Source organism: Trachemys scripta, chromosome 1, assembly GCF_013100865.1.
Source record: "Trachemys scripta elegans isolate TJP31775 chromosome 1, CAS_Tse_1.0, whole genome shotgun sequence".
NCBI lineage: Eukaryota > Metazoa > Chordata > Testudines > Emydidae > Trachemys > Trachemys scripta.
The window spans coordinates 63,428,761-63,455,159 of NC_048298.1; the positions used below are offsets into that span (position 1 = coordinate 63,428,761).

At 43.3% G+C, this 26,399-nt stretch overlaps 1 protein-coding gene across 5 annotated transcripts in view; it reads left to right on the forward strand.

Annotated features, from left to right (window-relative positions):
• The first annotated feature begins 307 nt into the window (after window positions 1-307).
• The window catches only part of CPSF6 (cleavage and polyadenylation specific factor 6), a 43,822-nt gene continuing 17,730 nt past the window's right edge, over window positions 308-26,399 (forward strand). For all 5 annotated transcript variants that reach the window (XM_034771164.1, XM_034771155.1, XM_034771174.1 and 2 more), the window contains exons 1-5: window positions 308-452; window positions 17,099-17,308; window positions 19,237-19,340; window positions 20,680-20,825; window positions 22,420-22,593. In XM_034771164.1, coding sequence (XP_034627055.1) covers window positions 393-452; window positions 17,099-17,308; window positions 19,237-19,340; window positions 20,680-20,825; window positions 22,420-22,593 — 694 coding nt within the window. In that variant the 5' untranslated portion in view covers window positions 308-392. The remainder of the gene's footprint in view (window positions 453-17,098; window positions 17,309-19,236; window positions 19,341-20,679; window positions 20,826-22,419; window positions 22,594-26,399) is intronic.

Here is a 26,399-nt window from a genome sequence, read left to right on the forward strand (position 1 = left end):
GGCAGACCTCCACCACCCCAATGGGGCGCCAGGCTAGGGCTTGCGAGCACCGCAGAATTCTGATTCTAATGGTGGGTCACCAATCCCACCCCTCCAAGAGTGGGGGAGCCTGGTCAGCGAGCAAACCCCGAACCCGCGTGGGGTGACACGCTCCCTGACTGGGGGAGGGGGCGCTGAGAGAAACTCCCCAGCAGGCCTATGTGACACCCACTCCCCTCGCCTGGCGCGGGCTCAGGCGCATCCTCTGAGGGCAGCAGTGGTAGCTGCTGCATTAACCGGAAGTTCCCCTTCTCCTTCCGGAAGTGATGTTAGCTCCCTCTCACCCTCGGCGGCGGCTCTAGACCCGGGCGCGGCGGGTGACGGAGGCGGCGGCCCGAGGAGCGGGCGGGATCATGGCGGACGGCGTGGACCACATAGACATCTACGCCGATGTGGGCGAGGAGTTCAACCAGGTACGCGCGGGCGGCACCGGTTTCTGCGCCGCCCGCAGGGCCGCGCGGCGGGGAGGAGGCGCCGCCGCCGCCGCCATTGTTGGTGTAGGCGCCCGGCCGTGGGTTTCCCGCGGAACGCTAGGCCGCCAGCGCAGGCCGCATGCGCGGGGCCCGGCAGCAGGGGAAGAGGGGAGGTCGCGCCCTAATTCCGAAGGGGGTAACGGGCCTCAGCCCGGAGAGCGAGAGCGGCCTGCACCGGGCGCCTGCCACCGCAGCCAGCCGGCCCGCTGCCTCATGGCGCCGCCCCCCTCCGCCTTGTGGGTGCGTGCGCGGGGGAGAGACTGTAACGCAGCCAGCAACAACCCCCCCATCTCCCCACCCCGAGGGACCGTAACACACCCAGCAACAACCCCCCATCTCCCCAACCCGAGAGACCGTAACGCACCCAGCAACAACCCCCCCATCTTCACATCCCCCTCCCTGAGAGACCGTAACGCACCCAGCAACAACCCCCCCATCTCCTCACCCCCGAGAGACCGTAACACACCCAGCAACAACTCCCCCCATCTCCGAGAGACCGTAAGGCACCCAGCAACACCTCCCTCATCTCCATATCTGCCTCCCGAGAAACTGTATTATACAACCAGCAACATGCTGCCATCTTTGTATCCCCCAAAAGACTGTATTATACACCCAATAATAACCCCCCCATCTCTACATCCCTCGAGAGACTGTAGCGCACATTCAGCAACTGCTCAATATCCCTAAAGAGAGACTGTATTATACACCCAGCAACAAATGCCCTGCCCCCACATCTCTGTATCTCCCGAGACACTAACCCACACAGCAACTGGGGTGGTGGGGCTTGGGCTTTGGCCCCCCTGCCTGGAACGGTGGGGCTCAGCGGGCTCAGGCTTCAGGACTCCCCCCCCACCCCCTGCAGGTTGTGTAGAATTTTTTGTCTTCAGAAGGGGGTCATGGTGCAATGAAGTTTGAGAACCCCTGCTCTAGAGCAATACCTAACTCCTTTATCCCCATGGAATGAGAGCAGCTGTAACACAGATACAGAGCATTGTCCCCTCTTGTCTCCATAGGGAGAGGTTGTAACACACACACAGCAAGGCCTCCTGTAGCCACACAGAGAGAGATTGCAACTGTAGCACACACACAGAGCAGTGGCCTCCAGATATCCCCAGAAAGAGTAGCTTTAATACAGATATAACAGACAGAGAGAGTAATGCCCCCGTATTCCTGTAGAGCAGGGGTTCCCAAACTTGCTTTGCGGCTTCCCGCAGCTCCCATTGGCCGGGAATGGTGAACCATGGCCACTGGGAGCTGCGAGCGGCCATACCTGCGGACGCTCAGGTAAACAGAGTGTCTTGCGGCCCACCAGGCGCTTACCCTGAACAAGCTGTGAACCAATTTTGGAACCCCTGCTATAGAGTGATTGTAACACACAGAGCAACAGCCCTCTGGGTTATTGACAGATACATATAGCAACAGTCCCTGTAGAGAGAGCAACTGTAACACACAGAGCAATATCCCCCATCTCAATAGAAAGAGGGGCTGTAACAGACAGCAAAACTCCCACCAACTCAACCTGAGAGACTGTAATATACACATAGCAACAACTCCCAGCTCCATATCCCCAGAGAGAGAGAGAGAGACACACACACACACACACAAACAACCCATCCCCAGAGAAACTATAACACACAGCCAAATCTCTCCCATTTCCATATTGGAAATCCACTTATCCCTTGAAGGTCTGTAAAACACATGATTCCCACCAGCACCAAAGAGGGGGTAGAGATACTGTAACATATGCATGAAAATCCTTAGTCTACAGCTGGATAAAGAAACCATAAAACAAGCATGATTTCTTGCCTTATCCAAGGTCTCCTCGTAGGAGAAATTAAAATGTGGCAAATTTATCAGCCAGAGGGAAGGAAACTGTAAAATATGCACTGCATTTTCTTGCACACTGCAGAAATTAATAAATAAATATTAGGAGAGAGACTTGGACTAAGCAAAACTTGTCCAGTGAGTCTCCGGAATGTGAGAGTTGGCCCAGTCCTGAGACACTTGGGGTATATAGATTAACAACCCTTTTTGCCTCCTAATGATAGAGCTTTGTGGAAACACATCTACTTTTTTCCTTGTATTACAGCCAGTTGATTTTCAGCTGTTTACTCTTATAGTTCTTGCTTTTTCTCCTTTTTCATTCATCTCAAAAAGTCTACTTGCCCTTACCAAAATTCATGTCATGTTCTTATCAGGTTTGCTGTAATCTAGTTACCAGCTGTATTTACGTCAAATGGGCTCTGGCATTACCCTAGGTCATCATACCCCAGATTGCATTGTTTCTGCCCCCACAGCATGAGAAATTAAATAAAGTGGCCACCCTCCTGCAGACACTTCCAGACCTGCAGAGCTACTAATGCTCTGCAGTTGGCACTTGAGCACATCTTTTAGCAGGGGGAGGTTGTTGTGTGTCAGAGAGGGAAATAGAGAAAATGGGGGATGATGGGGCAAGAGAGAAATAGATGATTGTATTGGGGAAAAGTTGTTTTATTTGGGTGGTGGATAGAAAAGGAACAGAAGAGTGATTATCACATGTTTAAATAAACATTTAGACATTTGCAATTTCTTTTGTTCCCCCAAACAAAATAAACTATAACAGCAAAAGGACTTTTTTGTTGGTGTATCTGCTTCTACAGGCTTTTTGCCAGCATAGGTTGGTTGAAATGTGGGACTCCTCCTCCTCTCTTTACTCCCCCCCTCCCCCGATGTAGCTATGCTAACAAAAGTAGGTAGATTAAGCGTTCGTTTTGACTGTCATCTTTCTTTTTCTGGCAGATTTTTTTCTTCCTTGCTGTAAAATGTTATTTTCCCAATGGTTTTACCTCTGGTGATGGTGTTTCAAAACCTCTCTAGAAAAGCACTTGAAGTTTGTGACGTTGTATGTAACGTTTCAGTGAAGAACTCCATGGAAAGCAGTCATGAAACTTACCGACCAGTTTCCACTGTGTGCTTCTGATCCCAATAAAGTGGCAAATGTCTAGAATGCTGTTCGATTTTATTCTGTGTTTTCTGGATAGTACATATCCTCCCTTACATTAGGAAAAGGTTACAAACATAATTGCGTACTACTTTCTTTCTTAGCATCTAATTGAGTCAACAGTGCTCTAATAGACACTAGCTACAAACAGATCTGCCAAATGAAAAGCAAAGTATTAAAAAACAAAACAACCATCTCTGTTAAGTCTGAGATTTCTTTTAATGTGGTAGTAATCCTGGAAATTTCTGCTGTGACTAATTAGAGCTGTCTCTCAGGCTTCTGGCAAGCTGCCACATGGCCTAGGTTGTTTGTTTTCTCTTTGCTCCAAAAATGCACACAAACCATTGCTGCGCAATTGCTTATGGGCCTACAGTAAATTCCAGAGATGTAGTGGGGTTCAGGTTGTTAACTCACACCTGCCAAAGATGGTCCCAGGCACGCAACTCCCTTAGCCAACTGATAATCTTGTTAAGGATAAAGATCTGGTAAACAAATGAAATTGAGATAATAAAGAGGTTCTCCCCAACAATGTTTAGTCATTTTGTCTTATATTGACTACTTAGCATAAACACACTCCAGAATACTAGGCCTTTGAATTGTCATCTTTGTGTAATTTTTTTCTAAGCTCCATTTTTGGGGCTTTGTTCATCTCATTACAACTTTTAATTCATTCTTGTTTGCATTTTTTGACCTTGTCACAATGCTCATTTTACTTCCTCAGACTTTGCTTATTTTTTTACCTTTCAGACTGCCTTTCTTATAAGGTAGGTAGTGGCAGTTGGACAGTAATATTTTTAAATGGAAAGGTGGCAAGGAAAATACTGAGCACCATCTTATTCACTTTTCCATTTCAGTTCTTCCAGATGTGAAGTACTTCTGATTATCATTCTTTCTTCTACTACAGTAGTGCCTGGGTTGTCCTAATTGGGATTGTGGCCTCGTTGTGCTAGGTGCTATAGAAATTTATATGAGGTGGTCTCTGACCCAAAAATCATACAAGTGGCACGATCAGGGTGATGACTGGAAAATCTGTTGCAGCCTCAAAGTGGTTAGCATTAGTCAGTTCTCCTCTGTAGCAAGCATTTTACACAGGAGCCAACTGCAAAGGGAACAGCTTGCTATTGTATAAAGTGTTATGCTGCTGCTGTTGGTTTAGATCACCCCAATGCTACAGGAGCCACTAGTTTAGGATGGGGACTGAGAAATCCTGAAAGGGCTTGTGAATCCATTAAGTAAAGGGCAACTCTACTTATACCCAAGTTATTTCATTACATACCTCTCATTTGTATCAGACACATAAGACTTCAGTTATGGTGAGCCACATCACTTTCCCTTGTCCTTGGCTTCAGGATTCCATACTGCTCCCCCCCCATGCTGGTTGTCAGATCTCCTCTTCCACCCTAGGCTGCTTCGATTCTATATATACACTATGGTGCTACTGTAGTTTTGATGCTGTCAGTTCAAGTACCATAATAAAACAAACAGTAAGAATAAAGACCTCCCATCTGAATACCCCCACAAGGAGTCCAGTCCTGGGTGTACATCCACACATAAGCCCCAGCCACGTTTGAATGAATGGCTTTGCGACCTATTGAACAAGGTGCAACATCACTCAAATTTGGCCCTACTGCTTCTCCGTCATGATGAGCACATGCGGGTGTTTGTAGAGGTGTCCACAAGGTAGCGTGTGGTGGGGTTAGAGGGTAAAGGTGCCATCAGGACAGAGTTGTTAGTAGTGTCCTTTACTCTCCAACATAGGTTGGATACGCCCCTCCTCCCCAAGCCTTCAGTCCAGGATGTGTGTGGGGCCTGAGCCTCTGTGCCCTGAGTTGGCCCCAAATTGGAGACCCTTAGAAGCCCTGTGAAGGGGCTGGCACTGCTGGGGCTCCCCTGTCCTGCCATCGAGCTCTTTGGGAGGCATAAGTCCCAGCTCCCACCTAGCCCCACTTACTGGGGCCTCCCCAAACTGGTTCCCCAGCACAGTTGTGCTGCTGAAGAAGGCAAAGTCTTTGAGGTTGTCTTCCTCATACATCACCATAGCCCCATCTCATGCACTACGTTGCATCGCTACTCACCCAAGTTTTTCTTGGTTGTCAACCAAGGTCACAATACTAGTCACTCAAATTTGCCCTGGCTGCCCCTCCACCATGATGGAGGAGGGACACTAAAAGTTGCACTGAGTATTAAAAGTTACAGTTTCTGCAACACAGTCACAGCCCACAATTTTCTTACTGTCTTACTTATAGTCAGCCTTGTCTGACCTTCCGCTTTCCTGTAAGCCTGTGGTTCGCTACCTTCTCTTGATGTTAAAACTGGCCATGGAGAGAGACCTGAACTGTTAGTGAGAACTGTAATAATGTTCTTTCCTGCAAAATTCAGATATATTTTGGGGAGTGAAGGGGACTTCTTTTGTGTGTACATGTGCTTTCTTTTTTCAGTTTTGTGTATACAGTAGAGCCTCGGAGGTATGAACACCAGAGTTATGACCTGCCTTGTCAACCATACACCTCATTTGGACCTGGAAGTGTGCAATCAGGCAGCAGCTGGGGGAGGCAAATACAGTACTGTGTTAAACGTAAACTGCTGAAAAAAGGGGAAGTTTAAAAAAAGATTTATATTTGTTTCATTTAAATTGATGATTAAAAGCAGCATTTTTCTTCTGCAGAGTAAAGTTTCAAAGCTATATTAAGTCAGTGTTCAGGTGTGAACTTTTTGAAAGAACAGCCATAACATTTTGTTCAGAGTTATGAACGTTTGAGTTACGAACAACCTCCATTTCTGAGCTGTTTGTAACTCTGAGGTTCTAATGTACATAGACAATGCTGCTATCATCATAACCTTTCTAGTAAAATCTCCTCTAATAAGCTTTGGGTAGCCTCACTAGAATGCCATCACTTTGCCTTCAGGGTGTTCAATTCAGACTCTTTTTCCTGGTAGCCTTGGAAAACAAGTATGCACTCATTTATACTTTCTGACATTCTTTACTGAATGTCTTCACCTTGTTTCTGCCCCTATGATTCCCTTTTCAGAGTTTTTACACCCTAAAATCTGTCTTGAAGAGTTTTCTGTGGTGCAGTGTGTTGGGCTATATGGGAGGGAGAGTACAGTACCTATAAAACAAGGGACAACTGTGGTTGAGAGAGGCATAACCCATTGGGCACTAAACATCTAATCAGAGTTGCATATTTACTAAATAAATGTTTTACAATGCCAACTAATGGTAAACTGCTGTTGGTGTGAACATTGTTTAAAATTTTCTTGCTAAACTATGACTACGGTGGGCACATGGTAGTTTCTTTATGTTCTCAGTAGGTTAAATTCAGCTGACATTTTTCCAAAAGCTGAATTATGAAATTAAAGCAGGAAGCTGAGTTTCATCTTTAGGAGAAGAAGTTATGGTCCTTCCTATAGTAGAGATGAGATTTCCAGGTAAGCTGGAGAGCATGAGGGTGAGATTGTCTTTGTGTGCTTTAGTGCCTCAAATTGAAGGAACTGTTAAGGGGAAAGGGAAGGGGAAAAAACTTCAGTAGTATTTTCTCTTTGACCTTGATTCTGCAGTGGTTGGTGGATGCAGCAGGTCACTATCACAGTTTTTTTTCTGCAGCAGAGCCTGGTGGCATATGTATAGTTACATTTGTGAATATGTACTATTTTTGCATTTTGTGTCTGAACATTTACATATATAGATGACTCTGGTCTTTTACAGAAGTAATTAGAAGATAAACTTGAAAACAAGAAATAGTTTTGAGACATACACACAGTTGAATAATAAAAGTAATTAGACAGGATGGCTAACTTATGCTGAGCATACAAGAGACTACTATAGTGTTATTAAGTAGGTTTTGAGCCAGCTGGTATTTAAATAGCCCCAGGCTCCTTGTAGTTATGTAGTCCATGGGAACATGAACTTTTTAAAAGAAAAAACACTCTTCTGAAATCTGTTAGCTATCACGTAACAGCACACTATGGCTTTGCCTAGCACCCTGCTGCAAATTTTTGGACGCACTGGTTATCTTTCTGACTTCCTCCAGAGAGCACAATGGAAACTGAAATAGAGAAAATGAATGGGGTAAATTCTGTACGCTTTTTAAGGATTTAGATTGGTTTACAGATAAAGATGTTTGCTTTAATATTAAGATAAGGTGTGTAAATCAAATATGGCTTATTGAAAAATAATTTCTTTGAATTTGGCAGGCAGTTCACCATGTTATTAAGGTTTTGCCCTTGCTTGTAAGGTCTTGGGCAGAGACTGCCTGTTACTGCGTGTACGTACAGCACCTATCACAATGGGGCCTCAGTCCCTGTTGGGCCATCTAGAGTAGATGCTACCATAACACAGACAATAAAATAATATTGAGATATGCTCTTAGCTACAAGTGGATTTTTCTTAGTTATTCCACTTGTACATAATTTGGCCACTTTCTCAATTTTGTAACGTAATATTCTCCATATGTACTAATGTGAGCTGAAACAGTTGGATGTATGATGTAAAGTGCAAGAACCTACAAGTCTTGCAGGATCCACAAAATTTTGTCCATCATCTTGGATGGTTCTCTTTGAGGAGGGAGTTATCAACTACTCTATTTTAGTAGCATCAAAAGGGCTTTTCTTTTGTTAAAGCTTATTTGAGTGTATATACACCAGTTTTAAGTACATGAAGCTGTTTCAGAAGCTTTAACATCTGAGGATTCATTCCCTCCCCTGAAAAAAGATTGATACTGTATTGGTTGTATATGACTATACAGATCTTTCTATTTGTGATCTTTCAGGACCCGCAAATCCTTTCCATAAAGTAACAACACTGTGTGTGCATCAATAGTTTGTATACACATTAAGATGAGTTAAAAGAAACAAAAACAATAGTGGAAACTTAGATATTTGCCTCAGTTCTTCCCCCTCTCTCCCCCTCCCAAAAAAACCCTGCAGCACATTATATTTGGGGGGGGAGGGGTTTCACTTATTTGTGTGAATGATTTTTCTATTCATTTTTCTGTTAACTTGATTAATGACTATGGGTAACAGAATGTGCACAAAAATAGCAAATCCCATAGCTCTTCATACAATCTACAGTAATTGGCCAGTGGTAATTCAAAAGAATCTGTAAAGACTGTCATCTAGACGGCTCTTCCATATAGATCCATAACGAAGTCCTTGTGATTCTGTATGGGAATAGGGGTCTATCTGCATAAAGCAGCTTGCAGCTTTGAGTCCTAAAATGAGACACATTGAGCAAGGGCATGTGAAATGGCAGGTTTAGAAAATATTAAATGAAATAATGTCTTGCTTGTTGTCCTGCATGGAGGCTAAACCACTGTGCCTCGTCTACACAGGAAGACAGTTTTTTCTTTCCCTGTCCAGCTCATTCTTGTGTTTGCCCTTATTTCTTCATTCTCTGTTCAGTCATGTGAATGTGGTGGTAAAATCCTATTCTAGAAAATAAGGGGGAGGGAGGGGAGGAGAAAGCTGTTTTGTTTGAAAAAACAGAGAGGGAATGGTATGTTAAAAATAGTAAAGCAGCAAAAATTCCTAGATTTTTGTCAAGCATTTCTTAGATTACATCTCTACCCCGATATAATGTGACCTGATATAACTCGAATTCGGCTATAACTCGGTAAAGCAGTGCTTTGGGGGGGCGGGGCTGCGCACTCCGGCAGATCAAAGCAAGTTCGATATAACGCGGTTTCACCTAGAACGTGGTAAGATTTTTGGCTCCCGAGAACAGCGTTGTATCGGCTAGAGGTGTATTTTATTTAATATTATCTAAAAAGTCCTAGTTATGATCTGGAATTAACATATAATTGAATTGAAGGGAAAAGGATGGAATTTCATATCTCTGTTGCTACTGGTATGGTGGGCTGAAATTTTTTCTACAAAACTGATTTAAGGGGCAACATTGTGTTGATAACATTTTAATTGGAAATCTTAGATTTTTGAAGAAAGGAAAAATGTCATATGATAATAGAGTTGCAGCATCTATGTAACTTTTTGTATTGCATGTGTAATCTGGCAGTCTTCTTGGTATTGGGTTACAATAACATGGGGATGTTCTAAAAACACATTTGATGATTGGCTTTATTATCCTGTCTGTCATGGAATACAGCAGTCATGCCTTAGAGATGTTTTAGAGGTGAATGGGAATGCACTGTGACTACTCTAATAATTTCAGTTCCAAGACCAAAGTGCTTAGGTGAACAACAGCTGTCTCGCCTCTCGGACCATCCCCTCTGGAGTTCCAGGAGACTTAATTCTTCTCGTTCACCCTGTTTAACATCTCTGCAAAGTTCTTCTTTTGAGTGATTGCACTGGTGTGTGTGGTCCCAGTGTACTGGAGCCCAGAGAGTTTTCTGCAGCAGTACGCATAGGGATGGCACATTCTTATGGCCCCTCTTGTAGCTGTATACGTTGCCGCTGCCCTGACCCCTCAGTTCCTTCTTTGCCAGTGGCCTGAGCTCCCTGGGCAGTTTGCCTCACGATTCTTCTTCTGTGTAGTCAGTGAGTTTAGTTCTACCTTTCCTGTGAATAGAGAGACCAGGTGAGTGACATAATATTGAATCAACTTCTATTTGTGAGAGAGACAAGCTTTAGCAGTTAATATCCAGTAGTTGTTTCTTTTATTTTATCTGTTATTTTAGTAATTAGTCTTTGATGCTAGGGACTGATGGAATGCAGCGCTCACTGGGGTTTTAGCACTGCCTGTTGCATGGGTTGTCTGTCCTGATCGTGACCTCCACATGGGTTGTCTTTTGTGTCTCAGTAAGAGACACGTTAAGAAAAGCAGTATCTGCCATTCTCTCAAGAAAATAATGCAGATTTCCAGAGATCTGCAACTCAGATTATGCATGGAGCAGGCGATGAGGCCTATCTCAGCCTCTGACCCCTCGACCAAACACCCCGTCACCTGCCTGCAGTTTGCTACCAAGACTTCAGTGGTCTCTGGATTCAGATTATTCTCCATGAAGAAAGAGGGTTGGTCTTGCTCTCCAGAGTTTCCCTGAAAGGAGATATGTAAGACAGACTGGAGCTACTTGAAGTTGAAAAAAGACTCCTCTTCTTCAAAGGACATGGAACATCACTGGGATTCAGGTACTCAAGGTAGGGATGGCCATTGACCCGTTTCCCAGCACAGTACTGGGGAGACGATATCAGTACTGTGCCATCAACTCCGCTTCTGTTCGTGGAACAGCCATTGAGTCTAATGCCAATGGATTATGTTTTGGCACCAACCTTACCAGTACCAATGACCCCACAACCTTATGAGGCAGCAAAGGATTTGCTTTGCCTCTCCATCCTGGGCTGTCCTGTGGTGGGGGAGTCAGTTATACTGGCTGTACCTCAGGTTGTTCCCAGACCAGCTCTTCAGCTCCATTGCAGAGATGAGTATTGGTACCAGCTAAGAAACATCGGAAGGGATCATCTAGTCTGACCTGCACATTGCAGGCCAAAGAACTCACCCACCCAGATCCTCTGGCTGAGTTACTGAAGTCCTCAAATCATGATTTGATTTAAAAGACATCATTTAGTTTAAACCAGCCCCATGCTGCAGAGGAAGGCAAAAAAAAAAATCCCATCGTCTCTGCCAATGTGCCCTGTGGGGGAAATTCGCTCCGAGGCGAAGTTCCAGCTAGGACACTAACTGCTAAACTACTACTCTAACACTTAGGTACTTAACTTAATGGTCTAACTATCAACTAAAATACAAAGGAGACAGAACAATGGATCGTAAGAACTCCTAACACTCTTGTGATGCAAGACAAGGCGCTCCGACCAACTGTCATGGGAGGTAAGAAGGAACTGAGGGGATAGGGTTGGCGGCGCCTAATATACCAACTCATGAGCATGGCACTCAAGGGGGCACCTCAGCCGATCCTACGGATACCACTAAGGCAGAAGTCTCTGACTGTGCACAGGGGCGCACACACCTAGAATGGAATGGACATGAGCAACACATCTCGAAGAACAACAGTTACGAAAGTTAGGTAACTGTTTTTTTGAAGTCCTCCAGCACTTCGCCATCCCCTTCTAGGCACAGTTTGTCTTTTAGTCTGCCCCCAAAAGGAGAGCGCCAGTACCAGGAGTGGGATTGATTATAGAGCAGAGAAAGTATTGTGGACCGGTACCTACTGGCTGCCCATGCCTTATGCTTTCCCGCAGTGGCATTTTTGGAACATGGAACCCTATCCCCCAGGTCTCAATCACTTGCCCAGTTGAAAGGAATGTTGCTATACCATACAGCAAAGCAACTTCCAGGGCCACCTTGGTTGAAAGCTGGGCACTGAGCAGCTAGTGCTGCAGGAGGAATCGATGCAGGAAGTGAGTTTTACCTCAGGAGGATCCATCAGCTCCTGTTAACCTGTCTTCCTCCTCACCTGATGACTCAATGATTGTGGACTCTTCTTCTCTCGTTCCAGAAGATTTTAAGTCTTACACCAAGTCCCATTGAGGATTCCTTTAGTCAGGCAAGCTGATCTAGTACAATTGAACACTCACAGGCTTTTGGACTTTCTTGAGATGACTACCCTGGGGAGGGATGCCCTCCCAATTAATGACAATCTTCTAGAACTCGGAAACACTTCATGGTACCTGCTAGCCTCCTTAGCTCCTACAGCTAAGCATACAAATAAATATCTTATCCCAATACATTGGTTCAAGTGCTTTTATTCCTATCCAGCCCTAAACTCCCTTATATTTATGGCTGCCAATGAGAGAGCACGTTGGGAGATTTAAATCAACTCCCAAAGAAAAAGAACCGAAGAGATTTAAGTTGTTTGAGAGAGAAATGTACTATACCTCTTCTCATGTATATAGCAAACTAACAGGCACTGTTAGTTGAATATGACTTTGTAAATGGGAGTTAATGTTCAGGTTTACTGACAAACTACCAAAGGATGCAAAGGAGGACAAGACCTCACCCAGCCTGCTCCTGACATCATGGGCCCTTCTTCTAGGGTGATGGCTTCTGCAATAACAATGAGACCCCCATGGTTACATAGCCTTGGACATCCAACAAACCATAGAGGACCTTCTGTTTGATAGTCAGTTCTTGTTATCAGGCAAGACTAATGAAACTACTTTCATTTAAAGCCTCTTGTGCTACCCTTTATGTCAGTATATACCCTGGCAACAGTAATATCCATGTCAGTTTTTATATGCAGTCTTGATATCCACCAAGGTAACATGATTTTTTGAGAAGGAAGCACAAACGTCCGAGACAGAGGTCCTTCAACTTCACTTTGAATCAGCCAGCTTGTCCTCAGTCAGCTGTGTGGAAACAGCCCATTTAACTTGTCCTTTGAAGACAGCGATGCAGTTGTTGGTGTTCTTCCTACTATCTTCTCACCCCCTCATTTAGGGAAAGATTGTCCCATTTTCTCAATGCTTGGGAAGCCATAATGATGGCCAACTGGATCATTATCCATAAGCACTACGAAATTGGGATATTCTGTCCATTTCCTCTCCATCCACCTAACCTTTTCAGGGACCCATCTCACGAGTTAGTGCTTCTTCAAAAAGTTCAGACTCTGTTAACTTTAAGGGCCATACAAGAAGTTCCCCATCAACACTGGGGAAGTTTTACTCATGATACTTTCTGATCCTCAAGTTGAAGGGGAGTGGAGGTTGAGACCCATATTGGACTTTTGAAATCTCAAAAAGGTCATCATGTACATTAGACTTCACATGGTTTTCCTGGCATCAATCCTAGATCACAGTTACTGGTTTGCTTTCCTTGATCTTCCATGCCACGGTAGTGCCAAGTAATGGGAAGTTTCTGAGATTTGTAGTAGGAGGCCAACACTAGCAATACACAGTACTTCCCTTTGGCCCATGATGTCAGTGCCACATGTGTTCACCAAGTGCGTTGTACTGGTGGCGGCCTACTTGAGGAGAACAGGAATGCACATCTTCCCTTACTTAGCCAACTGTTAGTGTGAGGGAGATCTGAGCATCAGGTTCTCCACCACATTGTTTATCATTTTGTCTCTTTGATTGTGTGGGATTCAGCCTGAAAAAAGGGAAAATCCAGATTAATCCTGACATAGAAAATAGAATTCATCTGGGCCCTTCTCAGTTCTATAGCTCACACCTCTCCTCCACAAAGACAGTCAGCCCATTCAATTCAAGCAACTTCATTAGCTTTTCTATGGGATGTCCCCATTTGTAGGGCTGCTACTTTGTCCTTTGTGCATGCCTTCACTCCTTATGCCATCACGCCTGCTTCAAGATCTAAAACAAATTTTGGGAAAACAGTATTGCATTTCCTATTTAAATAGTCTCTGTGCCCCATCTCCTAATGATACTGTTGTGTGTCATCTGAGCGCAACACACGTGATAGCGTTACCAAATAGCAACTGAAAAAACGGGACAGGGAGTGAGGGGTAATAGGCGCCTATATAAGAAAAAGCCCCCAAAAACGGGACTGTCCCTTTAAAAACGGGACTTCTGGTCACCCTACTCAAAGAAGAAAAAATGGTTACTTACCTATATTGTAACCCCTCTGCACCAGAGTCCCGAGTCACCATATTCTGGTGCAAAGGAACTCTCGGGGATTGGGGCAGCATTGCCCTTCTGTAGCCTTGAGATGGGCCATGAGGATGTGCAGAGTGTGTACGCCAGCTTGACAGGTACAGCTACAGAAAACACTCGGGCTCTGACTGGGTGCACTCTCCAATGTGGAATACATATGTGCAACCACATCTCAAAGAACATCAGTTACAATACAGGTAAGTAACCTTTTTTTCTGGGGAAGATCTTGAGACAACACAGATTCATATGCCAGTAATACATGGACAACACCCAACTGTACGTTTCCATTATGTCAGATACAAACAGTGCCTTCCCTTAGCTGTTTTAGGCTATATCTGCACAGCAAAAGCTGTGCAAAGACCAGCCTACTAGAGCTAGCTTGAATTGAGCTAGCACAGGTAATATAGCAGTGATGGTAGTGCACTCTGGGCTTCAGTACATGTAGTACAAGCCTGGGATGGATCCTGGGTATGTACTTGGCTTGCTAGCCCATTCAGAAGCTCATGTTGCCCTGTCTTCATCACTGTTGTTACCCACTCTAGCTGGATTTAAGCTAGCTAGGGTAGGCTAGCCCGTACACAGCACTAGCTCAGGTAGGTTAGTCAGGGCACAGCTTTTGCTGTGTGGACATACTGTTAGTGTCAGCGAAGAGCAGATGACTGATACTAAATGCGGGCAATACAAAGTGATGCTGGAGAGAAGATAATGCTTCATAGAACTCAGAACCACATTAACACCCTCCATGGGGTGGGGCCAGCTGGAATCTTCATTGTTACTGGATGCCCAAATAAATATGGCTGCTGGAAAAGAGCTCTTCTGCCTAAAACTGGCCAGGAGACTGCACCCCAGGGTGTCAGTTTTGGAGTAGGCCACAACGATCCATGCATTAATGACCATCTGCATTTATTGTTGCAACATATTGTACCTGATTGTGGAACACTGATGCATGTTGGTACCTCCTATTCTCTGCCTGGGGCACATAATAGTCTAGTTTCCAGTGGGCTATAATATTTTGGTCTAATTTCAGTTGTATTTAGTGTGCAGGTGCTGGGTAGTGTAGGTGGCATGTTATGTACAGGAAGTCTCTTCTGGCCTTAAACTCTTGACTCTCCGATTGTACCACATTGTCCAATTAGTTCAAAGTGAAACAGCTTACCTACTTAATAACATGGGTTGCTGACAGCGTATCACCGCAATGTTCTGCTCATTTCACTGGCTACTCACTGAACCGAGTCAAACTTGGGGTTTCAGTACTGATCCTCAAAGCCCATCATGACATTGGCATGAGCTGGTTTAAAAGCTGCTTCTCAGTAATTATAAACTCCCATGTCAGCTGCATTCCTCAGGAACTGTGGAACTACTAAAACATGTGAAGACTTATAAATGCAGGTGACAGAACTGAAAGCTGCTGGCCTAGAAGTGTGAAACTTGTTTCTGCAGGAAATTAAAATAATCTTGAACCTAATTTTCAGAACAAAGTGCAAAAGTCACCACTTTGATTTAGCTTTCCTGCATTTAAAATAGCAATCAGGAGGGGGAAAGAAACAGAGACTCTTTGACTTACAGAATTTGTAAGACCGTTAAATACTGTGGTGGTACGTGTGGCCTTCATATATTTACTGACTCAATTAATGTGTGGGTGAAGTAGATATTTAAAAACAAAAGTTAAGATACCACAGAATTTTATATAGTAGAAAGGGGTTTATGTGGGGGAGATCTTGCTGTAAAATACAGAACTTTGGTAGATGGAGATTTGTTTTGCCAAGAGAATTTTGGAGGTTCATTTCACAAGGGAGAATATGGGTGTTATAACTTGTATTTTTAGTAGTTGTGCAACTGACTCCTTTACAGAGCATCGGGAAACACTCTCCTCTTATAAAGAGTATGTAACCAGCTTTTCCTGCCCTGTGGTTTGGAATCCTGAAGGAAAGCATCATAGGGAGTGATTTAAGGGGAATGAACCTGTTATGCGAGGGTCTGAGGAGAGTTTGTTATGGCAGGACCCTAAGGCAATGGTCTAGTCCCTGTAAAATAATAATTGTAATACAGGTAATGCCAGTGCGTTGTCACTCTGATTTTGTGGGTGAGGGACCAGTAAGACAGATGCTAACTTCATTTGCCAAGTTGTCCATTTATACGACTGTAAGTAGAGATTAAAAAATTTAAATGGCTGCATCAAGAGGAGTCTTCAATTTAGAGAAGATATTCTGGATTAAACCTTTAATACATTTATTACTAGAGCCATAGCTAAGAATTTTTTTTATATGATGCCCCCTAATTGCAAAGAAGAGTATGTTGCCCATTTTAATGTTAAAATGTCTAAATTTTAAAAAGAACGTGGATTGATAACTCAATTAAAAATTGATTTATTTTTGCTCCTATCTTAGTAATTTCCCATTCCAACTCATATTGTGATGACACGGTGATACCAGAAAGTGGGATATAGCTTTCTTTGAAACAGTCAATGTTTCTCCTTTATATTAAGTGGGATCATTAGAGTATGAAGTGCTCCCTTCTTGACCCTTTATTGGAGAATCAGGGATCAAGTTTGGGATCCAATCTCTGAAAAGTTTGGCTGTATGTTGCGTTCATTGCCAGGACTCTCATAAAATCTCAAACCACTTTCCCTATCAATTTCTTTTAATATAGGAAAATATTTACTTTGTTTTTGCATAAGAGCTGAAGTTAACATGCTGCTATTTTGCTTACCAGCATCATTAATGTCAGCAACATTCTGAGAATAGGATTTGTGTTCTCTTGTTTGTCTCTATCAGTAGAACAAAATCATTGTAGGATTAAGCAGTAACTATAGGCTTTTTGTTAATTTTCTGTCAGTTTGGTGGAATTTTTTTAAAAGTAGAAACCAGAAGGCAGTAACATCAGATTTATATACATTTGAATGTAGATCAAATTGGGACGTAAACTGTTTCACAAAGGAGGGATATACTGTTGCACTTCAAGCCCAAATGTGTCTGTCTTACCTCATGTGATAATTCTCTGGGACATTTAGAGCAGTATTTGTTTTGAATAAATATTAAGAGTATTTTAGATAATATGTAATCTACAGCATTTTTTTGTATTTTAGGAAGCTGAATATGGTGGACATGATCAAATAGATTTGTATGATGATGTCATCTCTCCATCTGCAAATAATGGCGATGCCCCAGAGGACCGTGATTATATGGACTCTCTCCCACCATCAGTTGGAGATGACGTAGGTAAAGGAGCAGCACCAAATGTTGTCTATACATATACTGGAAAGAGAATTGCATTGTACATTGGAAATCTTACTTGGGTAAGTGTTGGAATTCAGCTACACACATGCTTTTTTATTATGGGCAGTAATCTTACACTGATCAAATATACTCCTTGTAGTTGACAGAATTTTACTAAAATATTTAACTTTTTGGCACATAATACAAGAAAAATAATTTACTGATATCTTAGAACAGGGAAGCAGGTTTTCCGAACATTTTAATGAAAATCTTGGGGGAAGAATACAGTTTTGGAATGTTCATTAAAATGGAGGATATTTACAATATAAATGTTCAGTTGTCTTACTTGTAGAATAAGTTAAAGGTGAAAGAGGAAGCTTTCTGAGAAAGCATGGTAGGGTTGCCACGCTATTAGGGCTTTGGGGAAATTCTGAAGAGAAGGAACAGAATAAATTAATACTATCTAGTGCCTTATGACTATAGACTTATTTATTTTGAATAATCCCTTGTTGAAGCTTTTACTTTTAAAAGAGAACTGTAATGTTCTTTGAGGTTTCTTTGAGAATTCATCCTCAAAGACTTTGCCTTGCAGTGACTTTCCAGGCAAAACTGTTCCAAGCATCTGTCTTAAGAGTAGTGTCTGCAGTATTTTCAGGTACTACAGAACTAAGAACCAAACTTGTATTTCCCCAGGGAAATACGTTTTGTTGTTGGCACTAATTGTTAACCTTCAGTATACTTTTTAAAAATAAAAATGTGTAAGATGCTAAATCAGTATCTGAACTAATTAGCCTTTACTATGACAGTTAATCTGAAAAGCAATTTCTCACCCCTTCCATGCAAAATTCTGAGTTCATGGTTGCTTCCTCTGCTAAAACCTATACTAGTGCCAGGCATGCAGGAAAATGTGTCATACTTTGTTTTAAGTGTTTGATGTCGTTAAGTGTTGCAGTATCCTGATTTCAGGCTCTTTCCAGGTAAGTAATGTGTTTACCTTCTTAAGGGTTGTCAAGTTTTTCTTTGATTTTTTTTTTTTTTTTAAGTGGCATGAAATTCAGCAATGTAGTTTGCTTGCTGTGAGCCGGAAGGGTGTTGAGGGTTCTATACTAGAGCTGGGGGGAGGATGGTATATAAGGAGTTTGAAAACTTGAACACCCAGTTCCCTCTCTCTCCTGAGATTTATGGGGGGGTTCTGGAGTTAAAGATTTTTTTCTTACTCCAACTCCTTCAGTACCAGTGCACACTTATGATCAGGGTGAACGTGTTTAACTTCAGAAATGGATAATGTTTGACTTAGACGTTTGCTTATAGCAGAGTCAGTTAGATGTTGATGGATGTCACACATCCATGGGCCACTGAAGCGGCTCATAAATTCTGCTTTTCTTAATCTTTTTCTGTTTTTTTTTTTTTCCTCTGCCATCAGTAAGTAGAACAAAACTTCTTAGAATCTTGCTGTCTAAACCTTAAAAAAGAGAGCAGTTCATGGTTCGGGATTTTAGTAAATTAAATTTCACTTGGGCCAGTTTTGGCACTGGTATAGAGCACCATGTATAAAGGGTACAAGTGCGCTAACACATGTGAAAGTGAAGCACACTATTGAAATGGTCTTGAAATCTGACCTTGTTCAGAGATGTAGGATAACTGCGTAATAATCTGTTTTAAAGAAGAAAAATTTGCAATCAAAACAAACAAACAAAAAAAGTGACTATTGAAATTGGTCAGATTAAGCCTGGCAGCCTTGAAAGTTATGTTTTTGTTTTTCATAAAAACAAAACTTCTTCTAACCTAGCTTTCTTTAAGAAGTAACTGTAAAGTGTCACTTTAAATATTTTCTGGCCTTTTATACAAACAGCCACAGAAAACATCCAGTGAGATGCACTACTACTTGATCATTTTCACAATAAAGTAAAAAGCAATAGTACAAACATACAGGATTAGACTGCTGTATTCATAGTGAAAATTGGCATCTTAATGTGTTTTGACATTTGAATATAAAAATATTTTGCAGTGGACAACAGATGAAGACTTAACTGAAGCAGTGCATTCACTGGGAGTAAATGATATTTTGGAGATAAAATTTTTTGAAAACCGTGCTAATGGCCAGTCAAAGGGGTAAGAATTTGTTATCCACGTTTTCTGCTATTGGTCATTGATCTGCTACAGTGAGGGTGAGTGGTCTGTGTTTTCCGCAGCTAGCAATGAGATGTTTACTTTTGTTGGACAGCTAATATCTAGCAAGGGTTTGTACCCTATTGTTCCACATTGACGACTAATTCAATCACAGATCTAAGTTCTAAAGACAATACTATAGGTTTCACTACTCCCTGACTAGGATTGTGATATTGGCATTCCTTATACATTGATTTTCCTAAATTTCAGACTGTGTACTCTTAATTTTTTTAACCTCTCATCAGTGTGAAAGCCTTCTTATTCTATCTTTTGACAAATCTTTTTTAAAACTTGATTTGTTAGCCTATTATTTCTCCATTTTCATTTTGCCCAGCTCTGCCAGTGTGCCTCAATCCCTACTAACAACACATCTCAGAATCCAGTAAATGGTTTTTTGTTTACTATAAATTGTCAATTGTGTGAGTTTTGTGTTGTGGACAAACTGACTATTTCAATTGTGATTTAAACTATATTTGATTTAAGGTCTTCATGAATGCCAAGTTAACCGCCACCCCCCTTGTGTGTGTGTGTGTGTGTGTGAAACTAAACTAACATTCAGAGTGCAGCTTTGATTAATTTATAATGAAAAGAAGAATCAGTTGCCTAATGCCAGTTTTATCAAATACAGCTCAATGGTGGAAGATCATGTCCTTTGGTAAAATATTGATTTTTTTTTTTTAATCCTTTTAAGCTTGACTAAATTTGATTTATCTTGTTATAGTCTAGTTTAGTTATCTAAAACCTAAAATAAGTTTCCTTAAGAAATCCTAATTTGTAGAGGAGGAAATATTCATTCTTTACCTTTGAGCTGCTTTGAAAGTCTCTATGAGAGAGACAGCTTTCCTTAATTCATTTGTTGAGTTTATCTCTGCAGTGATTCTTTCCTTAATGAGGCTTTTTAGTCACTAGAAATGTATTCAAAAATTGGAAATTGAAGTAAAGGGTCTAAATTTTGTGGACATGCCAGCTAAACAGGTGCATACTGTATGGTTGAGCAGAAGAAAAGTTACTTTCCCATCTCCATCCTTTTCATGGGCATTTCAAATTGAATGGTGGGAAAATTGTAATTCTTAAGTTCATATTTACATTTAGCGTTCTTTTCTCATATCTTGAGAGTTTGCGTTTTGATTTTTCAGGTATCTTTAAAACTCAATTAACCAAGTTTGTGGGGAGGATTTTTGTCAAATGTTCTTTTGCTTGCCATGTATTTATCCTTTCTCTGGAAGGCCATCAGATTTTTCTGGTGCAAGAAATTGATGCAGCTTTCCCTCCTTCTTTTTAGGTTTGCCCTTGTAGGTGTGGGATCTGAAGCATCCTCCAAAAAGTTGATGGATCTCTTGCCTAAAAGAGAATTGCATGGGCAAAATCCTGTTGTAACTCCATGCAATAAGCAGTTCCTGAGTCAGTTTGAAATGCAGTCAAGGAAAAGTAAGTCTTCTCTTCTTAGTTGCATTGTAACTTTAAAAAACAAAGGTCCATTTCAGAAAAGGTATTGCAGTGTGCACTCATCCCATGATAACATGTATGGCTCCAAGTAGTTATGAAATGTTTACTATTAGGGAAACTTGTCAAAAGGTGTCTGGGGCTAATACCTTTATGGATCTTTTCCCTATAATTCTTTGAAAAATACTATGTGCGTGAAAGCATTCATACAACCAGATTGAACAAAATGAATACATTTACAACTTGGACATTTGCAGACAAATTGGACTAGATTCTGATATCTGACTGAGCTCTGCTTGTTGCAGGACCTAGAATGAGATGGATGTCACTGCTTTGTCCTTCGCACAGCAGTTGGGCCATGGCATAGCTTTGAGCTGCCTGAGGGCTAGTATAACTGGCTTCTGAATGCAGTGGGCCCAAGGTGCTCTTCCATAGCATGAAATACTTCTTTGTTCTAGCCAAACCCCTTTCCTCAGCTGAATTCCCTATGATGGAAAATGGGAAACAAGAAGGTTTGATGTGTGGCTGGCTATGCCAGTCTGATCACACCAGGGGAATTCTTGACTAAGTGAGCTTTGCTGGGGCTTTGTTCTGGTGGACCAATATAATACAATCAGAGCAGGGGCCATGATTTGAGCCATTAAATCCACTTCACTCCTTTTGAAAGGAAGGAAATTATCAAGAAATAAAAACTGCACAATGGGAAACACAGTTTTACATGTAATAAAGAAATTTTAAAAAATCATCAATGAACTTCTGATGTGAGTAAACATATTAATTAACTTTTTTGTATCATACTTTTTATTCAGATTCTATGCTTGGTTCCCTTCTCCACATGCAGGAAGAAAGGGAAAAAGGAACCAAGCATAGAAGCAGAATAAAAACAGCTCTGATTCACTCCCTGGTCTTCTGGTCTGAACTTGCCTCTCCCTGGTGGCTGACAGCTCAAATCCGCTTGTGGCTCTGGCCCAGAGAATGGCTTGTTTTCTCTTCTCCTTTTTTATGTAGCAGCAGAGTCCCTAAAAGAGTTAGTTATGCAGGCGCCTCCATATTTCCAGGTCCTTTTGTAGGCTTCTAGGCTCTTTTTTTCCCTTCCCTTTTTATCTGTTTCGTGACGAGCCTAGATATCTGTTGTAGAAGCAGCTAGACATAAGAATAGCACCATGTGATCATCCACTTTTCTATCTGTGGACCCCTAGTTGTCTGCAGACCAGATTTAGGAATCTTTGGTTTAGTGGCCTGAGCATGGGACAGGTGGTTAAGAGATTGAAATTCAGTTGCCAACTCTTCCACTGATTTGCTCAAAGAATTTAGACTAGTCACTTAACTTCTCTGTGACTGTTTCCCTATCTCTAAAATAGGGAGAAGGAGGCTTTATAAAGCACTTCGAGAACTGTGCATGAAAAATTATATATAAATATGAAGGGCTAGTACTCAGCATTGCTGCAGTAACTATTGAAGAGCACACAGCAATGCTACCTCCTCACCCCCCCAAAAAATGAACTCATTTGGTCACGAATTGGAGGGGGGAACCCTTCATGTTACGGAATGATAATATACTTTTGCTTCCCTATTGCAGCTACACAATCAGGCCAGATGTCTGGAGAAGGTAAAGCTGGTCCTCCAGGAGGTGGCTCACGTGCAGCGTTTCCACCAAATAACAGAGGACGAGGCCGTTTTCCAGGTGGCATTCCAGGTGGGGACAGATTCCCTGGACCTGCAGGACCAGGAGGACCACCACCTCCTTTCCCTGGTAAAGAAACTAAAACCTTTGTTTAATTTCCTAGCTTACCACTTTCAGTTTTTAATATAGCCAAATATTAATATAGCACACTTTCTAATTTGTTTTGGGAATTACTGAGACCCAGGCAATTGGACTTGTTTACAATAAGTCTTCACTTTGTTACTGGAATGTAGGATTGTATGGGAGCTCTGTCACTGTTCAGCATAAGGGAATCCAACTTATGATATCAAAGCGGTGTTTTCAGGCTCCAGAGAAGTAGGAGCATGAGTATAAACAAGCTTGATAACAATATTATAACAAAAATCCTTAAAGTGATAGATAATTTTATTTAGTGTCACAATGTATATTTTAAAACAATAGTTACACTGACTCACCACTCTGCGCAGGCTTGTCTTTGCTGATCTGTTAGTTCGATATCCAGTTAGCCTAGTTTGAGTGAGAGCAGTCACTGCAAAACAACACTCAAGCAGCAGAGAGCGATTGTATTAGCAGCACAGTTCAGCGGTATTCTTCTTCGAATGCTTGCTCGTGTGCTTTCCATGTTAGGTGTGTACACACTGCGTGCACCATTGCCAGAGATCTTTCCCTCGGTGGTATCCTTCGGGCTGGTTCTAGTGCCCTCTGGAGCTGTGCGCTTATATGCCAGTATAAGGGGCACTGCTGCCACGCACCCTCTCAGTCCCTTACCACTTGTGACGGTTGCTGGAATGACCCGTCTTGCTCCAGCAAGGCTTTCTTCCCTGTGGTTTTTGGATCATAGTTCACTGCGTATATATAGTTTTTGTAATTAGTGTTCGTGTACATAGCGTAAATAAATATTTTCTGTTGTCGAGGGCCTCTTTTGTCCCAGGGGCTGGCCATGCCCTGGTCCCTGGGCTTCAAGCCTTGTGCCTCCTGTGGCAAACCTATGTCTGTGAGTGACCTGAACTCCAGCTGCTTGAAGTGCTTGGGGGAGACTCATGTGAAGGACAATTGCCAGATTTGTCGGGACTTCAGACCCCGCACTAAAAAAAGACAGAGACATTAGGTTGAAGGCTATCCTCATGGAAGTCGCTTTCAGACCAACCTCAGAGCAGAGCCGCTCCGATTCGGGCCATGCACTTCGGCATTGGTGCAAAACCCTCCCCCGAGCTCTTCCCGGCACCGTTCACCATCTCCAATTCTGAGGAAGAAGGACTAAAAGCAGCTCTCTATTAGAGTGCCATCGCCGGTGCAGAAAAAATACAAGCAGGGAGAAGGCAGTCTGGGCCACTCTTCCGCTCCTGGGCCTGTGATGGCACTGTCAACTCTGCCTAGAGCGTTGAGTCCAGTGCAGGACCTGACACCTGGAAGCCACCATAGTATCAGTGGTCTGACTGTTCCATTGACCCAGGAGGTGTTCCTAGTGGCTAGGGGACTACTTTCTCGAACTCAGGCTCCTTCCCAACACCGTTCCCTCCCTGCACCTTCTAGGGGTAAGCTGTCCCTAATCCCGTCATCCCGATCACCTCCGGTCCGCTGCCGGTCCCAAGAATTCCGGCACCGCATCGAGGCAGAAGCAACTACTGCTCCACCAGGGTCTCCAAGAGAAGACTCCTGAGTCTAAAGGGGAGCCTTACATGCAACCGAAAGCCCGCCACCAGTACCTTGCCTATGTGCCACTGGACTTCGGTGCCGGCACCTGGCCCGCGGGTCACTGGCCTCTGCAGTGGCCTTACTGGAACTGCTGGGGCTTTCCCTTGGTACCAGATCCTCCCTCCCATTGCTCTTACTCAGTGGTTTCTGAGAGACTGGCTACTGCTCCTTCCCACTTGGCACAAGACCTCGACTCCGGTACCGACATTCAGGAGATGGCTCCAGATGTAGTTGAAGAAGAGGAAGGAGCCCCTTCTCCAGTGTAAGCCTCCTTCTCCCCAGACGAGGTTGTCGTGGGATCCTGTAGCTTGCTTCCGCAGGATGATTTCAGGACCCATCAGGACCTTCTGAAGTGGGTAGATGCGAACCTGGGTCTTGAAATTGAGCAGGTCAAAGAGATATCACACAGCCTTATTGGTATCCTGGCTGCAGCAGCTCCCTTCAAGGTGGCCTTACCCATCAATGAAGTGGTGATGGGACTGGTCAAGGCCCTGTGGCAAACTCCTTCTCTGCCCCCCACCTCAGAGGACAGAGAAAAAGTATTATGTGCCAGCGAGTGGGTTCAGATACTTGTATTTGCATCCCCCTCATCCCTGGTCCCTGGTGGTGTCTGCAGCAAATGAGAGGGACAGACAAGGCCAGTCAGGTGCAACCCCAAACAAAAAGACGCTAAAAGACTGAACCTTTTCGGAAGAAAGATTTAATTGACGGGTAACCTTCAACTACATATCTCCAACCAGCAAGCTTTGCTGGGGAGATGCAGTTATAATCTATGGGACTCCTTGGCTAAGTTTAAGGAATCCCTGCCTCAAGATTCAAGGCAGGAGTTCACTGCTCTCATGGAGGAAGGTAGGAACATGGCCAGGACCTCTCTCCAGGTGGCTCTGGATGCTGCCCACTCGGCAGCCAGGACAATGGCCTCTGCTGTCACCATGAGACATTGTTCTTGACTCCAGTCCTCCAGGCTTCCTCACGAGGTCCAACAGTTTATTCAAGACCTCCCATTCAAAAGCTTCTCTTTTTTAGGAGTTGTCTGATACGAGACTTCATGGCCTGAAGGACTCAAGGGCCACCCTATGATCCTTAGACCTTTATGTTCTGTCAGCTTCCAGAGAGCACTTCAGGCCCCAACATCTGCGTCAGTTCTCAGTGCCTCCAAGACAAGAGCCCTACAAAAGAAAAGAGAGAGGTTATAAACTGTGCCAACCACTTCCGTCCACCTTCAGCCTTGCATTCGGATTTTCAGAGGTACTCTGGAGGGCTCAACCAAGCCTTTTAAAGGTGTGCCCAAGGGCGCTGTATCAGTCACCATTTCGGATCTTCTTCCCTTTTTTTGTTTTTGGACCATCTATCCCTCTTCAGCCTAGCATGGTCATACATAACATTGGACCGCTGGGTGCTGAGTACAATGTCAGTTATACTCTTCAGTTTTTATCCACCCATCTCTCCCACCCTCCATCCCTGTCCCTCTTCAGGGACCCTTCTCATGAGCAACTCCTTGTCTAGGAGGTACAATCCCTCCTATGAATGGGGGTTGTGGAGGAGGTTTCACAAGACTTGAGAGGGAAGGGGTTTTACTCCTGCTATTTCCTAATCCCAAAGGCCAAAAGGGACCTCTGGCCCATCTTGGACATGCATCGCCTCAACAGATATCTTAAGAAACTGAGATTCTGCATGGTTTCTCTGGCCTCCATCATTCTCTCCCTGGATCCAGAAGACTGGTATGCTGCCCTTGACTTAAAGAACGCATACTTTCACATTTCTATCTTCCATGTTCACAGAAGACTTATCAGGTTTATAGTGGGTCAACAGCACTAACAATTGTCCTCCGGGTTTTCAAGAAGTGTATGGCAGTAGTAGCAGCCTTCTTCAGACAGTAAGGCGTCCAGGTCTACTGGAACCTCAACAACTGGCTGATCAAGGGTCGGTTGCAGGCTCACGTACAGAACATCATCAGGATGGTCTGAGCCACCTGGTCTGCTGATAAATGAGCAGAAGTCAACTTTTGTCGTGGTTCAGAGAATAGAATTTATTGGGGGCAGTTCTTGACTCAACCCAAGCCAGGGCCTTCCTGCCCAAACCTGATTCCAGACCATGTCAGACCTGATATCCAGTGTCATGGTCTACCCAATCATGACTGCTCGGGCTTGCCTCAAGGTCTTGTGGCAAACCCCTTCTCTGCCCTTCCCCCCCCCCCCAAA